Source organism: Geotrypetes seraphini, chromosome 2 (assembly GCF_902459505.1).
Source record: "Geotrypetes seraphini chromosome 2, aGeoSer1.1, whole genome shotgun sequence".
Taxonomy (NCBI): domain Eukaryota; kingdom Metazoa; phylum Chordata; class Amphibia; order Gymnophiona; family Dermophiidae; genus Geotrypetes; species Geotrypetes seraphini.
In genome coordinates, this window is record NC_047085.1 from 103,705,911 (window position 1) to 103,723,435 (window position 17,525).

At 40.8% G+C, this 17,525-nt stretch overlaps 1 protein-coding gene across 1 annotated transcript in view; it reads left to right on the top strand.

Moving 5' to 3' along the window:
* Positions 1-17,525, top strand: part of ARFGEF1 (ADP ribosylation factor guanine nucleotide exchange factor 1) — a 382,919-nt gene that overhangs the window by 311,635 nt on the left and 53,759 nt on the right. Inside the window, exons 30-31 of the mRNA XM_033933351.1 lie at positions 1,730-1,859; positions 15,288-15,423. Of these exons, the coding sequence (XP_033789242.1) occupies positions 1,730-1,859; positions 15,288-15,423 (266 nt within the window). The remainder of the gene's footprint in view (positions 1-1,729; positions 1,860-15,287; positions 15,424-17,525) is intronic.

The following is a 17,525-nucleotide window of genomic DNA, read 5'->3' on the forward strand; positions in this document are numbered from 1 at the left end:
CTTGGGAGTGTTCTTTCCAATTGCTTTGGGTATCATCTATGTTGGACTTTAAGCTCCTCTGGATAGGGCCATATTTTATCTAAATATATCACTAATATATAGCAACACATACATCCAGTAGCACTATAAAATATGTATTATTCTAGTGTGACAGACACATTCCTGAACTTTCGGGTAGTCAATCTGTTCCTGCAAGAATTCTTGTAGAGAACCTCATCTAACATTCTTTTGTTCTGCCTCCCATCTCTGGGCTGTCCTCCATTTCCCCAGTTGTATGTCTACAAACGAGATAGTAAGTGCCTGTTGCAAAATTAATCAATACTGGTGCATTTTCCTGTGTAATCCACCTATAACAGTATTCCTGACATCTCTCTCAACACCCAACTATGTATTATTCTAGTGCATCAGACGGTTCATAGTCATTTGTGCTCTGGACTTCGGCGCGCCGACATTGCAGCAGAGACAAATCGGCGCAAGACCCCAGTGTGCCGCCTAAAAAGTTACTTTTAAAGAGCTCCGATGCGGGGTCTGAGTGGGGAACCCCCACCCCAGTTTACTTCATACTCTTCGCGCTGCCGTTGGGGAGGGGTTGGGGGTTGGAACTCTCCATTATAGAGTAAACGTAACTTTTTCCCGATTGTTTTAGGAAAAAGTTAAGTTTTCTCTATTATGTGGGGGGTTGCACCCCCCCAATGGCAGTGTGAAGAGTATGAATAAAGTAGGGGGTTCCCCTTCATACCCCCCCATCAGAGCTCTTTAAAAGTAACTTTTTAGGCGGTGCGCTAGGGTCTTGCGCCAAATTGTCGATGCTGCAATGTCAGCGCGCCGAAGTATCGCGCGCTTTTGTCCCGTCACCACGTCAGACACATTCCTGAACTTTCAGGTAGTCAATCTGTTCCTGCAAGTATTCTTGTAGAGAGCCTCATTACATTATTTTGCTCTGCCTCCCATCTCTGGGCTGTCCTTCATTTCCACAGTTGTATGTCTACAACGAGATGGTAAGTGCCTGTTGCAAAATCGATCAATACTCCTGTGTAATTCATTTTCCTGTGTAATTCACCTATAACAGTATCCCTGACACCTCTCTCAACATTCAATCTTGCCACTCCATAATACTCATATTCTACTCAAACCTTCACAATGCCACCCCAATCAACTCTCCACCACAATCACAGTAGTTCAAAAAAGGTGTTCAGTATCCATTCAAGAAATTTTAACCTTTCCATCTCAATCCAAGATTCAAGATGCCTGCTAAAGTACAGGTTAAGATTCAAGCAAAGAGGCACACATTATTATTTTTATCATTCTCTTTGTAATTCCCCCACCTGAGTGCACTGTATCGATGCGCCTTCTTGTCCAGTTTGTCTGTCTTAACTAGATTGTAAGCTCTTTTGAGAAGGGACTGTCTCTTATGTTTTGATGTACAGTGGTGCTATAAAAATGATTAGTAGTATTCCCATAATATCAAATTAGGACAGCATTTTAAAAAATGTCTCTGATGTAATGTTTTTCAGACAGGCAAAGAAACCAGCCTGGATGTCCTGACCTAGCTGAGCATCAGCAGTAGTAGTGGGTCTTAAGCACACAGGAAGGCTCTGTCACTCTTTCTTGCAGCAACCAGATACCACAAGTTCTTGAAGCAGTAATATTTGGGCCTACCAGTTTCAAAGTAATAGCATTTTGTTGTATCTCCTGCCATTTGGTCTAATATTTTTTTCCTTTCTTTCAGGGGTTTAACAGTAATGTTTGAAGTAATGAAAACCTATGGCCATACGTATGAAAAACATTGGTGGCAAGATTTGTTTAGGATTGTCTTCAGGATCTTTGATAATATGAAACTTCCAGAGCAGCAAACTGAAGTAAGCAAAGAAAGAAATCTGTATTAAAAATTTAGACATGAACAAAATGGTTGCTTTACCATAATTACACAGCTCAACACATCATTTTCATCAGAGTTAATGTTGGGTGGGTTTTTGCTGATTTCAAATCTGTGTTTAGTTTTTCACTGGCACATCACATTTTTGTAATGAGGCTCATATATAATTATAAACGTAAATTGGGTGACATATCATGCATTTATATGATAACCGTATAAGGAGGGTTAACGATAGTTGTCTTTGTTTTTTTATGCTACAGACGGTGATTAATATCCGTCTTTATCATGCCAAGACATTGTACTAATCATCCAGATAGTTTCTGTTACGTCTGTGGTTTATTCATGACGAAAGCACAACGTTGCCCAATTACCGTAGATCTGAAGAAGATATACAAATTGTACTTTGGCTGTCCACTGGGTGACCAGGATAAGTCTTGGGCTCCACATATTATCGGTACCAGTTGTTCCAACAGACTTCGTGACTGGTTCAATCGACGAAAGGCAGCGATGTCATTTGCATTCCCAATGATATGGAGGGAACCGTGAGACCATATTAAAGATTGTTACTTTTGCCTTCTGAACACAAGTGGATTCTCAGCTAAAACTAAGCACAAAATTATTTATCCTACTCTGGATTCTGCTATTAGGCCTGTTCCTCATGATGACTCATTGTCTGTCCCTATACCTCCACAAGATGGACTTGCTTCTGTGGAACATGATGAGGAATGTGATGATGATGCAGCAGCTGGTCACAATCCAGAGTTATCTGATCCTGATTATGTGAATGATGAAGATTTAGATGAACAAAAGAAAGGTATTGCAGACAAATGCACAAGATGCAGGCAATGTTTATTTTGAAAATATGGGACCAAACACGGTCCGTGTTTCGAACAACATGTCTTCTGGGGTCCTGGTAAAAAATATATATATATATAATATATATATATATGCAATCATAAAATTATTTGTTACAATTTCGGTACAAAGAAAGTGGTGACTGAGTAATGTTAGATGGATAAGTGGGAGAGAAAACCAATTAAAGTAGTTAGTGCATGTGATAAAGGAGATGTGTATAGGCAAGATATTAGATAGCTTGGTTGTTTTCATGTTCCATACTCCATGGTCCATACTTTCTTTTGTTTGTTTGTTTGGTTCCTTATAATGCATTTTTTAACTTTATCATTACTTTTATATATTTTTAGCATTTATTGCGTGTCCCTCATTACCACCACTTTTTGAGTATGTACCCCCCTGGCTTCAGGTGTTTTTTTGTTTTCCTTATATTCCAGTATTACGTAATACAGCAGTCACTTCTGGTCTTGTAATTAACACCTTTTTGAATCACCATGATTACCTTATCTTGCCTTTACACATCTCATTTATCACATGCACTAACTACTTTTATTGTTTTTCACTCCCACTTATCCATCTAACATTTCTCTGTCACCACTTACTTTGTACTGATATTGTAACAAATAATTTTATGATTGTATATATATATATATATATATTTTTTTTTTTTTTTTTTTTTTTTTAAACCAGGATCTCTGAAAATTGTTGTTCGAAACCATGTTGGGTCCCATATTTTACATAAAATGATTTGTTTGTATGCAATAATATGTTCAAAATAAACTTTGCCTGCATCATGTGCATTTGTCTGCAGTACCTTTCTATGTCTTTTTTCACAGTAATTTTACTGCGGATTTGTTGGATTTTCTTTTTGTCCTTGATAAAAATTCAGAACCAGAGACCTTTACACAAACTGAGCTCAATGATCTTATTCATGATCTAAATATTTCAAAACTAAAAACAGAACTTCTTACTTCAAGGCTTAAGCAAAAGCACTTACTTGCAAAAGATGCTAAAACGCATTACAGAAAAATGAATCATAACTTAACATTCTTCACTGTAAATGGCTCATTGTGCTTTTGTCATGACATAACGGGCTCTTCAACAGTTTGTCACAAGTGCATTGTCCAGATGAATGGTGTCTCTTCATTGATTCTTCACAGAGAAGCTTGAAGGCAATGTTACTGCACAACGAAAATTTCTAAGTATACCAATTGCCCAATCTGCTCATCTAAAGGAGTCTTATGCGAATATGAAGAATTTACTAGAAGCAATCAGTTACAAAACATACCAGTGGAACACCTGTGGTGAACTGAAGATCATTGTCATGCTAATGGAAATGCAAGGAGGATTCACTAAATACTGCTGTTTCCTGTGCTAGTGAGATAGCAGATCTACAGCTAAAGATTATGTCAAGTATGTCTGGCAGCTGAGGGATACCTATAACCCAGGGACAAGCAGTGTGAAAATTATGCCATTGGTAGATCCTCATAAAATATTTATTTCACCTCTTCATATCAAGCTGGGGTTGATGAAGAACCTGGTAAAGGCCATGGGTAAAGCAAGCTCGCCAGGTTTTCAATATCTTGTTAAGAAATTTCCAAAAATCAGCACTGCAAAACTGAAGGAAGGGATATTTATAGGCCCACAGATCAAGTCCATTATGCAGGATGAAGATTTTAAGCAATCACTCTCAGCAGCTGAGCTTGAAGCTTGGGAGGCATTCAAGTGATTAGTGGAAAACTTTCTGGGCAGCCCTAAGTCTCCTTCATATATGGAAGGAGTTCATAATCTCCTTGACTCAAATCAGAAACTTGGCTGTTGCATGTCATTAAAAATACACTTTTTGCACTCACATCTTGACTTTTTTCCGGAAAATCTTGGTATGGTGAGTGATGAGCAAGGAGAACGTTTTCCCCAGGACATTCAGTTAATGGAGCGTTGCTACCAAGGTTTCTGGAATGAGAGTATGATGGCCAACTACTGCTGGATGTTATGCTGTGACAATCCAGACACAACTCACAAAAATAAATCATACTGTAAGCATTTATGAAGAAATATTGGTTGCTAAGTGACACAGTCCAATATAATTATCCTGTGCTGTGTGCTTTTTTGACTTTGGACCAAAGATACTTAACATTTCTTTAAGTTGATTCTGCAATTCTTAAAATCTTATATGCTAAAACGTTATAAACTAACATTAGTCATAACTTTAAAAGTTTACGTGACTGAAAAAAACTAATAACAGATCTGAAATTAGCGTGAAAATCTGATTTAGAAAAATGTGCTGTGTTAGATGATTCTGAAAAAAAAAATTTTGTTGCCTTGTGTTATCTTCCATCTGTGGCAGAAATTTGTTTTTTAATTTGATAATATTTTACCTAATTTTGCTTTATTCAATATTTTTTGCCTTTTCTGACTTTTCATTGTTAGCGTTTGGAAAAGACTGTGTGGTTACCATATTAGTGCACCTGAAGTTAAAAGATGGATTTTTTTATTATTATTATTGGACTTGCTTAATATATTTCTTGACAAACTTTTGGGAGTAATAGTGACTTTTTCATATCAGAATGAGCCAAAGATAACATTTCTAGAATATATATTCCAGTGCAATAGGTGAGACATTCTAGACAGATGGGTAATATCCCTAAAGCCACTTGCTGCAGAGGAATCCATTCTGGATTTTTCCTGTTGCTTCTGCTGTACTTCACTGGGCTCTTTAGCTGCACCTAAAGTTCTTTCCTTCTGCATGTGTGCCAGCAGGAGTGTTTTGTTCTGCTCTCCCCATTTTATTAGATATATTTTCATCCCTTTTTCGGGAATTCTGGTGCTTGGAGTGATTTCACAGCTCTGCCTGCTTGAGAACACACAGACTTCAGTCTGTAGCCAACAGGCCAATTCCACTGGGTACCTGTTAGCCAGCCTTCTTTCTCTGGCCAGTTTTCTCTGGCGCTCAGGGCCGTCCCTGAAGTGGTCTCACCTCCTGTTAAGCAGGGATGGAGCGCAGGTGGTTGGGCACCCTTAGGAGACTCAGCAGTGTCTTGCACAGTGCTGGCTGCATCGTCTTGCCTCTGCCCGACTCGATGCGCATCCATTGATCTGCAAGGGTGGAGATATAGTCAGAAATAGTAGTCTGAATGGCAGCCCAAAGATCAGCTTTGCAGAAGCATTCCTAACTTTGAAACAGTGTATTTCTCATTTAGGTGCTGTGAGAGAGCTGAGGCAGGCTACAGCACAGATCTACTGTCAGGTCACAGTGGGTACAGGCTGTCATTCTCGCCTTTCTTCAGGCCTCACTTGGCATATCTTTGGGTTCAGGTGGCCAGGTTCTCTTGTTTTAGATCCCGGAGTTTCGATCCTTGTTGGCATCTCATCGTGATGATGCTAGGTTTCTGAAAGGAGCACTTCTTGTCAGACCGCCAGTTAAGCAACCTTTCCCTTCCTAAGACCTTAACCTGGGGCTGTCTAGCCTTATCAAGGCTCCTTTTGAGTCCCTTCGAGATGTTTCCTTCCCTCTTGGACTTGACGCTCAAAACAGTTTTTCTGGTTGCCATTACTTCAGTGCAGCATGTGTCAGAACAACAGGCTCTGTCTTGCAGAGAACTGTTCCTCCATAATCTGTACCCAAGTATACCCCTACCTGGATGATTAGCTGATCAGAGCTCCATACAAATGAAAGTGGAACTAGCAGTGCAACAGGTGTTGATTTGCTCCAGTTGTTGGGCTGGATAGTCAACCAACCCAGAATTTAGAGTATCTGGGCATTCATTTTCATAAGATTCAGATTTGTGTTTTTCTTCCCGAGCATGCAAACAGAAACTTAAGCAATAAATCTTGACTCTCTTGGTGATGCCGATTTCGACTGCTTCACATTACCGTCAGATGTTGGGTTCCATGGCAGTCTCTCTGGTAGTTGTTCTCTGGGCCATGGCTCACATGCATCCTCTTCAGGATGCTCTTCAGGATGCAACCTCTTTAGGATGCTCTTCTGTCTTAGTGGTCTCCGCAGAGGCATTCTCTTGAGATGCAGCTCCCATGGACAGAGACTGTGAAGAACATCTTACACTGGTGGCTTCAAGGAGACTCCTTGTTGAAGGATATGCCTCTCCAAATCTCAGAGTGGTTGACTCTCACGACCGATGCCACACTGTTCAGCTGGAGAGCCCATTGCGGGGATCCCTTGATTCAGAACCAGTGAACGCCATCAGAAGGGATGGTCCATAAACCATCTGGGTTCTGAGCCATTTGACTGGCCTTGAAGGCTCTAGAAAACGTCTTCGAGGGAAAGGCTGTAAGAGTGGTCTCCAACAACGCCACATCAGTGGCATATGTGAACAGACAAGGAGGCACCAGAATCATTCCCTTACATCTGGAGGCTCAGATGCATTTTCAGTAGACATAAATCCACCTTCAGGCTTTTTCTGCTGCCCATGTGGCAGGCATGAAAAATATTCAGGCCGACTTTCTCAGTGGATTTGATGGCTTCTGCCAAAAAATTGAAGGCAAAGCACTACTTCAGTCAAAGGGAAGAACTAGGACCATTAGGGTTGGATACATTGGTTCAGTACTGACCTCACCAAAGTCTCCTTTGTCTTCCCGCTTTGGCCCATGGTGGGCCAGGTCATCCACAAGATCACAACTCATCCGGGACTTGTGATCTTAGTGGCCCCAGATTGCCCTTACCATCCGTGTTATGCAGACCTAGTATATCTTCAACAAGATAGGAGTCTTAAGCTCACTCTTCAACGGGAACTCCTCAGTCAGGGTCCAGTCCCCATGGAGAATCCACAGCTCCTTGGTCTTATGTCATAGCTCTTGAGCGCAAGCCTTAGTTTGCAAGAGCTTTTCATGTGTGGTTATTGCGAATCTGCTCCGGGCTAAGAGGCCTTCAACTATGGTAATCTGTACAAAAGCTTGGAGGATTTTCAACAATAGTGTGAAAGAGACTGGGTGGAGCCACTTTAGGTTCCCATTCCGGTTATCCTTGGTGTTATCAAGAGCATTTCGGCTACCTGTAACATGGGATGATTTTCCAAGGGCTGCTGAGCAGGGATGGTGTACATCTATCAAAGAAAGGAAGAAGTGTCTTCGACAGCAGGCTGGCTAATCTGCTGAAGAGAGCATTAAACTAGAATTGATGGGGCAGGGTGATCAAAGCCCCCGGGTGAGTATAAACCCTCAGGTAAGTAAATCCCTGAAGACCTCTACACGGACTGGAAAAGGGAGCAGTGTTTGGAAAGCAGTATATATGAATGCTCAAAGTATGGTAAACAAGATTCTGAATCTAGAAGCTGTTATGGAAGAAGATGAGTTGGATATAGTGGTGATCACGGAGACATAGAAACATAGTAACATAGAAGATAACGGCAAATAAGGGCCATAGCCCATCAGGTCTGCCCACTCTACTGACCCACCCCCCAAGTCTACTATCCTAGGGATCCTACTCCTGGTGACAGGTTCTCTTGGCTTAACCCTCTAAGGGATCCACATGGGCATCCTATTTGCTCTTAAATTCTTGCATGCTGTTTGCCTCGATCACCTGCACCGGGAGCTCATTCCAAGGATCAACCACTCTCTCGGTGAAGAAATATTTCCTGGTGTTGCCATGAAATTTCCCACCCCTGAGTTTGAGCGGATGCCCTCTTGTGGCTGAGGGTCCTTTGAGAAAGAGAATCTCTTCTTCCATCTCGATACGGCCGGTAATATACTTAAACGTCTCGATCATGTCTCCTCTCTCCCTACGTTCCTCGGGTGAGTACAGTCGCAAATTTTCAGCCTTTCCTCGTACGATAGATCCTTGAGCCCCGAGACCATCCTGGTAGCCATCCGTTGCACCAACTCTACTCTCAGCACATCTTTTCGGTAGTGTGGCCTCCAGAATTGCATACAGTATTCCAAATGAGGTCTCACCATGGTTCTGTATATTGGCATTATGACTTCAGGCTTCCGGCTGACGAAACTCCTGCGGATGCAACCTAACAACTGTCTTGCCTTAGATGAAGCCTTCTCCACATGATCAGCAGTTTTCATGTCTGCGCTGATGATCACTCCCAAGTCTCGTTCTGTTGAAGTTCTAGCTAAGGTCTCACCATTCAAGGTGTAAGTTTTGCACGGATTTCTGCTGCCGAGGTGCATGATCTTGCATTTCTTAGCGTTGAAGCCCAGCTGCTAGGTCAAGGATCAAAGCTCCAACAAATGTAGGTCCTGTGTCATACTATCGGGTGAATTGCCGTCTCTCACTATATTGCATAGTTTGGCGTCGTCAGCGAATAACGTTATCTTACCTTGAAGCCCCCGTTAGGTCCCCTATGAATATGTTGAAAAGGAGCAGGCCCAAAACTGAGCCCTGCGGTACTCCACTGGTCACCTCCGATGTTTTAGAGAGGGTACCGTTAACTACCACCCTCTGAAGTCTGCCACTCAGCCAGTCATTGACCCATGTAGTTCGTGTTTCTCCCAGCCCCATTGATTTCATCTTGCTCAACAGCCTGCGATGCGGGACACTATCGAAAGCTTTGCTGAAGTCTAGGTATACGACGTCCATGGATTCTCCCAAGTCTAGCTGTTTTGTTACCCAGTCAAAGAAGCTGATGAGATTGGATTGGCAGGACCTACCCTTAGTGAATCCGTGTTGACTGGGATCCCGTAGATTCTCCTCATCCAAGATTGCGTCTAATTTACATTTGATTAGTGTTTCCATGAGTTTGACTAGGATGTAGTTATATGGGGCTATAATCTGTTCAGGAAAGACAAGATAGGAAGAAAGTGGGAGTAGCGTTATATGTTAAAAATCATAGTAAAGTCACACAATTGTAAAATGGAGAGACAAGACATAAGACATATTTTAGATATACAGTGGAACCTTGGTTTACAAGCATAATTTGTTCCAGAAGCATGCTCGTAAACCAAATTACTCTTATATCAAAGCAAGTTTCCCCATAGGAAGTAAGGGAAACTCGCTTGATTGGTTTCACCTCCCCCTCCCCCTCCTCTCGCAACCACCGGCGCTGCTCCTCCCCACCACATCCTCAAAAGACCCCCGCCACCCCCGAGGCCACTGGTGCGCTTCCACATCCCCCCCCCCCCCCCCCACGAACCGGCATTGCCCACTCGCTCGCAAATGCTGCTACCCCCATGAACCGGCATTGCCCCTCCTCACAAATGCCCACCCAGCCAAACTGAAGCCTTACCCCCATCTGGCACCGGCATGCAGCACCAACCCACAGGAGGTGCCGGTGCCCGAAGATCCTGCCTCTTGCCGGACTGGGACTTCAGCAAAAAAAAAAAAAAGATTTCTTTAAAATACATCTTCAAGAGCTCCAGGGGGGCCAGGTAGTGAGAAATTGAAAAATTCAAAAAACGAAGGTTTTTCATTCTCATTTTCTCCAGTCTATTATGAAGCATTGAGCTATCCTTAATACTGAATACTGTTATTTTTTGAAGAGTATCTACTGAAGTATTAAGTTTATCCAGTTTTTTCCCTATTTCAGACAAGCGAGTTTCATGGTTTGTCACTTTTAAGGTTATATCAGTAGAAAATTGACACAGTTTTTGTACAGTACCTTGTAATGGAACGCTCAATATTTTTCACAGTCAACCAGACATCATTCAAGGTAATTACCCTGTCCACATGTGTCACAATACTATCTGATTCTGTTATCTGAACAGTAGTCAGAGACTGCGCACTTGATGACAGAGATTGACTAGGATCTTTACCTTCAATTAGTTCCAAAGAATATTCAGAAGGAGTTACCCCAGCTTTGGCGGTGCTTCCTATCATCTCAGAGAATTTGTCAGTAGGTTGAGGGGGAAGTGATTGTTCCCCAGAGGACAGGGAGACCAACTGGGAGGAAAGAGTTACCTTTTCTTTCATTGGGGACATATTCAGGGGCTTAAGATGGTGATCCATCAGCCCCATGGCAGATGTTGATGGTAAAGATGGAGCCTTACCTTTCCTTTTGACCATGGTATTTTGACCAGAGTCCCCTGTTCCCTGATCCTCTTAGCTCCGAAGGGGCTCAGAAGGGGTATGTCCTGCCCCTTTGGACTCGCAGACTCGTGACCGCATACCGCGGCATGCTGGTGTTTTAAGGAGTCCAGAAGGGCCCCTCTCCTGAACACTGAAAGCGTCGAGCTGCTGTGGGGGCTTCCTGCCCTGATAGAAAAAAAAGTGCTGCTGGCGGCACTGGCAGCCAGGCCTGTTATTTTTAACATTTTTATAAATGATATTGCTGAAGGGCTGTCAGGTAAGATTTGCCTCTTTACGGATGATACCAAAATCTGCAAGAGTAGAAACCTAGGATGGTGTGAATAACATGAAGAATGGCCTGGCGAAGCTTGAAGAATAGTCTGAAATTTGGCAGCTAAAAAATGCAAGGTCATGCATTTGGGCTGCAAAAACCCAGGGGAACGGTACAGTTTAGGGGTGAAGAACTTATGTACACTACAAAGGAGCGGGACTTGAGTGTGATTGTATGTGATGATTTTAAGGTGGCCAAACAAGTTGAACAGGTGATGGTGAAAGCTAGAAGGATGCTAGGGTGCATAGGGAGAGGTTTGTTTCCATCTGGATAACTGGCCATTTAGACCTGTCTGTTTCCTGATTTTTAACCAATTTGCATTCCATAAAAAGGCATTGCTTGTCTCTCATGAGGAATTTTGCTAAACACCTTCTGAAAATCCAAATACACTATCAACTGGCTCACCATTATCATTTTTTGTCTTAAAAAAAAAAAATCAAATAAGTTGATAGAGAAGAATTATTTTTGCTGAACTCAATGTTATCTCATTTCCATTAATTTGTGTCTGTATATATGGTCAGAATTCTTGTTTGGAGATATAGCATGAGACCAAGGTCAAGCTCACTGGTCAAGTATTTCCCAGATTTCCCTGGAACATTTTTTTTTTTAAATTGGCATTACTTTGGCCATCCTCCAGGCCTCAAATATTATGCCCATTTTGAATGATACATTACAGATTACTAGTAACAGGTGAGCATGTTCATGTTTGAGCTCTTTCAGGACTCAGAAGGCAAATATGATTTATTAATTTAATCACATTTTGACATACTGCAACAGCTAATTAGCAGAACTGAGCAATTCACAGACTAATAAAATAAAATCAGTACACAGAAAGGAATTCCATTTAAGAACATAAGAATTGCCATACTGGGACAGACTGAAGATCCATCAAGACCAGTATCCTGTTTCCAACATTGGCCAACACAGGTCCCAAGAACTTAGTTAGATCCCAAGTAGTAAAACAGATTTTATGCTGCTTATCCTAGGAATAGACAGTGGATTCCCCCAAGCCATCTCAATGGCCTATGAAATTCTCTTTTAGAAAATTATCCAAGCTTTTTTAAACCCCGCAAAACTAACTGATTTCAACACATTCTCTGGCAACAAATTCCAGAGTTTAACACATATGAAGAAATATTTTCTCTGGCTTGTTTTAAATCTGCTACTTAATAGCTTCATTGCATGCCCCCTAATCCTAATATTTTTGGAAAGACTGAACCAAGCAATTCACGTCTACCCTTTCCACTCCAATCAGTATTTTATAGACCTCTATCATATCACCCCTGAGCTATCTCTTCTCCAAGCTGAAGTGCCCTAGCTGCTTTAGCCTTTCCTCATAGGGAAGTTGTCTCAAATCTTTTATCATTTTCGTCCCCTTTTCTAATTCTGCAGTATCTCTTTTGAAATATGGCAACCAGAATTGCACACAGTATTCAAGTTGCAGCTGTACCATAGAGTGATACAAGGGCATTATAACATTTTCATCTTTATTTCCCATTCCGTTCCTGATAATTCCTAACATTCTATTTGCTTTCTTAGCCGCCACCGCACAATGAGCTTAGGGTTTCAACATATCCTCAACATGACACCTAGATATTTTTCCTGGGCGGTGACTCCTAATGTGGAATCCTGCATCACGTACTATTAGTTCTTGTTTCTACAGCAAGCTTATTTACAATCCCCTCCCCCCTTTTACATAACCACGATAGTGGTTTTTAGCGCAGGCTGGCATGCTGAATGCTCTGCGCTGCTCCTGACACTCAGAGTTCCATGAGTGTCAGGAGGAGCACAGAGCATTCAATGTGCCAGCCTGCACTAAAAACTGCTTTTACAGTTTTGTAAAAGGGGGAGGGGAAGTCTCTCTTAGTCTGCCTTATTACTGCTACATCAACTTTACAGTTTTTGTTCTCATCTACTTTCTTCATTAAGGTCTGCTTTCCAATTTCTGAAAGATGTCTTTTTAGTTTTCTACCTCAACATTAAACCATTCTGGCCATTGTTTGGCCTTTTTCAACCGTTTTTTACTGCATGGAATATGGTTTATCTGGGCTTCGAAAATGTATTTTAAAAGTAATGTCCAGATCTTATAGAAACCTTTGATCTTGGTAACCAGTCCTTTTAGATTTTTTTTCTAACTAATTTCCTCATTTCATTGTAGTCTTCCTTTTCTAAAAAATAAAGTACTAGTTAAAAATCAACTATATTCTTAACATGCTTCCTTTTCTACTGCCTAAATTTTTTTACACCTCCATTAGTTCCATAGTTTCGAAATTCCTTTGGAACAAAAAACAACCTCGTATCGGCTTCTGCAAGCTACAAGCTAATAAAGCGTCTGGTGGAGTTAAGTTTCCATGCTTCTACCACTATCACATATCTTTTTTACTTCGTCACTCTTCCTTTTGGTCAATTGAATGTGGCTCAGACGACACACCTGTTGGTTACTACTTGAACGACATATCTATGGCACTCTTTTTCTACAATCTATCGTAGATACAGAGATCCCTCCTCAGCTCAAAGCAGATATTCTAACCTCCGCCAGATCTGCACTTTTGTATGTGAACGACCTTATGGATGTCACCTGGACTTTACGCACCTCTATCTGGCATAATCCCAAGATCAAGATTCAGAACACCACAGCTTCCTGGCCCAAATGGCAAAAATGTGGCATATGGATCCTAGCACATATTACTAAGCACTATACTTGGATGACTTTTGAAGAAATAGTTGCCTCCTACAATCTCCCTTCTAATCAGCAATTCAGATGGCTACAATTTACCTACTGTTTATGGAAGGCCTTCCATACCCTAATCTCTTTATCAGAATCTCCTGACCTGTTGACTCTTATCAATAAATTTTCACAGCTAGATAAAGATGTTGCCTCAACGTAGTATAAATTCATTCAGATGAAAAAGTTTCAGAATCCGCCTGCTGGTTTGTCCAAGTGGTTCGACAAATTGCAGATATCTACAGATACAGACCTATGGTCCAGGGTATGATTGCACTTTTCCAGATCACTTAAATCCACTTCTCTACTCCATTCAATATATATTCTTCTTCACCGGGCCACTTGGACTCTCGCCCTCTCTCACAAAATCAATACATCCCTATCACCCCAAAGTTGGTCCTGCAATGCTGAACTGGGAACTTTAAATCATTCACTTTTTCAATGTCCCCTGCTCCAGACTTATTGGAACAAAGTATGGCAAACTATCTCTGGTATTTTTTCTATCACAACAAAAATTGATTTCAACCAGATATTGCTCGGCGACTGTTCTGGTACTCTATTGAGTGACTACTCTGAGATTCGGCTCTTCCATATTCTGACTCTGCTAGCCCTCCAAAACATTCTTAATAATTGGAAACATCTAGACAAAGTTGATTATAATGTCTGGTGGAACACTGTCTGCCTTATGGCCAAATATGAGAAAATACACGCAGAAAGGCGCAACACATACCTCACTTACTGTCATATTTGGTCTCCTTTAATGTGGTACTGCAATACTATTGATACCATATGATCTTGGTGTACACTCATATTACATTTATTGTTATGCTGCACTCCATCAAGCAATTTATTTAATTTGATTTCATATATGCTCTCATAAAGAGTCGATCTTTGTGCAATATATATAATTCCTTATGATGTCCACTTTTACTCTGTTGTGACATGTATATTATTATCTGTTGGTCTCTTTCTTATCTTGAAAATAAATAAAACTTATTGAACTTAAAGTGCTAGAGCTGTAATCTAAACCCCCCTATGTCCGCCAAGTCTGTATTTCTCACTAAGGTTTGTCCTACTTATATTATAAGTGTACTCTTGTAACCCATTCTGGGCTCCTTTTGGGAGGACGGGCTGATTAAATGATTAAATAAATAAATAAAAGCAAATTTGTTTACTTGTAAACGGTATTCTCTGAAATTAACTGTTCACTGGTCTCATAAACCTTCAAACACACAGAGCTGATGGTGAGACCACCTTTTATGTGACTACATTGAATTACATGCCTGTAGAAAATTGGTATAGGCATTTGATATGAGGTGTAACATTTGTGCTAAAAATATATATAAAAAAATAAAGTACAAAACTGAACAAATATCCTTTAATGAATGAGTAGCAGTCTTTTAATACTTTGCTTATCATTAAGATTAGCCTACCAGATCTTTGAAACTGTCAGTCGATTTTGAAACTGTCAGGCAATTCTTATGTTCATTAACAGTCTATACTATACAATCTATTTATTTTAATATTTACATTTCAGAAAGCTGAATGGATGACAACTACTTGCAATCATGCACTTTATGCAATCTGTGATGTTTTCACCCAGTATTTTGAAGTACTTAGTGATGTTCTTTTGGATGATATATTTGCTCAGCTCTATTGGTGTGTTCAACAAGGTAAGATTAAACTAAGATATGTATACTGTAAAACAAAGGATCGCTGAGACTTTAGCATAGTCCAAAAAAAAAAAAATAGAAACATCTCCTTAGAGCAGAAGTTCTCAACCCAGTTCCTGGGACATTCCTAGCCAGTCAGGTTTTCAAGATATACACAATGAATGTGCATGAGATAAATTTGCAGCCACTGTGTCTGTTGTATGCAGATCTATCTCATTCATATTCATTGTGGGTATCTTGAAAATCTGACTGGCTAGGTGTGTCCTGAGAACTGGATTGAGAACCCCTGCCTTAGGGTGAAGACTACCACTAGGGGAAATGGGAGATCAGTGGATTCTGCCCACAGTAGAACACACCACCTGGTCTGCAGTATCAACAGCAGGAGCTTTTTCACAGCTTACAAGCTAGACATTTTAATGGTGTGCTTTTATGGTGCTAGCATTCTAGACCAGTTTGTGACCCATGATCTGAGTGGAAGGTGTTCAGTGATGTATCAGGTTGTCCATCTCAATCATAAGGGTTAAATTTTCAGTAGTTCACCTAACTGCAGGATTGTGTTCTTAACTATGGACAAGTAAAATAACATGCATTTTCTAACAGCAACTATGTATGACATGCCCTTGTGAAAAATATACACATAAAGGACAATTTTATAAAGCTTTTCCTTCATTTAAAGGCTATTACATGCAGAAAAGGCCTTTTATAAAATTACCCCAGGATATATACACATATAAATGTGTGACAGCACATACTTACATGCACACCATGTATAGGCATTCCAGAGGGCCCGAGGTTGGATGGAGCTGGGGCAGATCTACAGTACATCTATTATAATAAAATCCTAAGCGCGCATACGCACTCTTACTTGCGTGTTTCGTTTTCCGTGATCAGTAGGTCCCCGGCAGGTAGGAGTGCGCATGCGTGCTTAGCTTTGCCAGTGGCCGCCAGACAAATTGGAAATAGCCTCCCTGCTCTCCACCTCACACAGACCTCCATCCAGAAAAACGGCACTACCAGACGAAGTTTATTTTTAAGTTTAAAGGTGATGTGGCAGCTCCTCTCACGATCTTGTAATCATTATCCTTGGGAGCAAACTTAAGTTGTAAATCCTCTGGAGACAGAGAGCTAATTCACTTTGAGCTATTAATGAAAAGGTGTGAGCTAAAGCCATTTATTTATTTAAAATACTTGTAGCACGCATATCCAGCATCTATGCGGGTGACAGCAGTACATACATAATTAAAGCAAAACTCAACAAACCACAATACAGTATATAACTTACAGCCCAAAACCTGCTTCTTAAAACAAATAAGGCCAGATAACTGCTAAAATTACACATTGCCTAGGTTTGAAAAGGCCAATTGGAAAAAAAAAGCTTTCAAACTTTTCTGGAATGCCAAAAAATCAGATAGACGAATAGAGTTCCACAATGAAGATCCAGCCACCTGAAACATTTGGGATCAATTTGAGTTCCACAATGAAGATCCAGCCACCTGAAACATTTGGGATCAATTTGCAACCATAGTGACCGAATGAAGCGGACGGACAATCAAAAGGTTTCTACTCTCTAGCTTTCAATCTCAGAGGGTGACAAGGTACATATGCCTATATTAGAGGCAATCACCTTAGATAACAAGTCATGAACAGATTTAAATACCAAGGTCAATATTTTGAATTGTATTCACCATGCAACTGGCAACCAATGAAGTTCAGTATAGGTGTGACATGTGAGTAGTGAGGTAATCTGGCTATTATCCTAGCAGCTGTGTTATGTGCCATTTGTAGAGCGCTTAATGAATTCTTCGGCAACATTGGGCAACAAATGGAAGAATGTTTTCATAGGAACTGAATGGGCTTCAGTGCATTTTCCTTGGGGGAATTGCTGCCTCAGCTTTGTAAAAGGAGCCCTAAGTAATTATCACTTTGGAGGGTTTCTAATAGTTTTCTATATGGACAGGGTTTCTTCTCACTAAAAGACAAGCAAAATAGGATGTCATCCAGTGGAGTCTGCCTGGGAAAAATTTCCCCTAGCTTTCCAATCCTAAAGAGCTTTTAAATTGTATATGTGCTTGTTTAGTGGAGACGCATCACTACTTATTTTA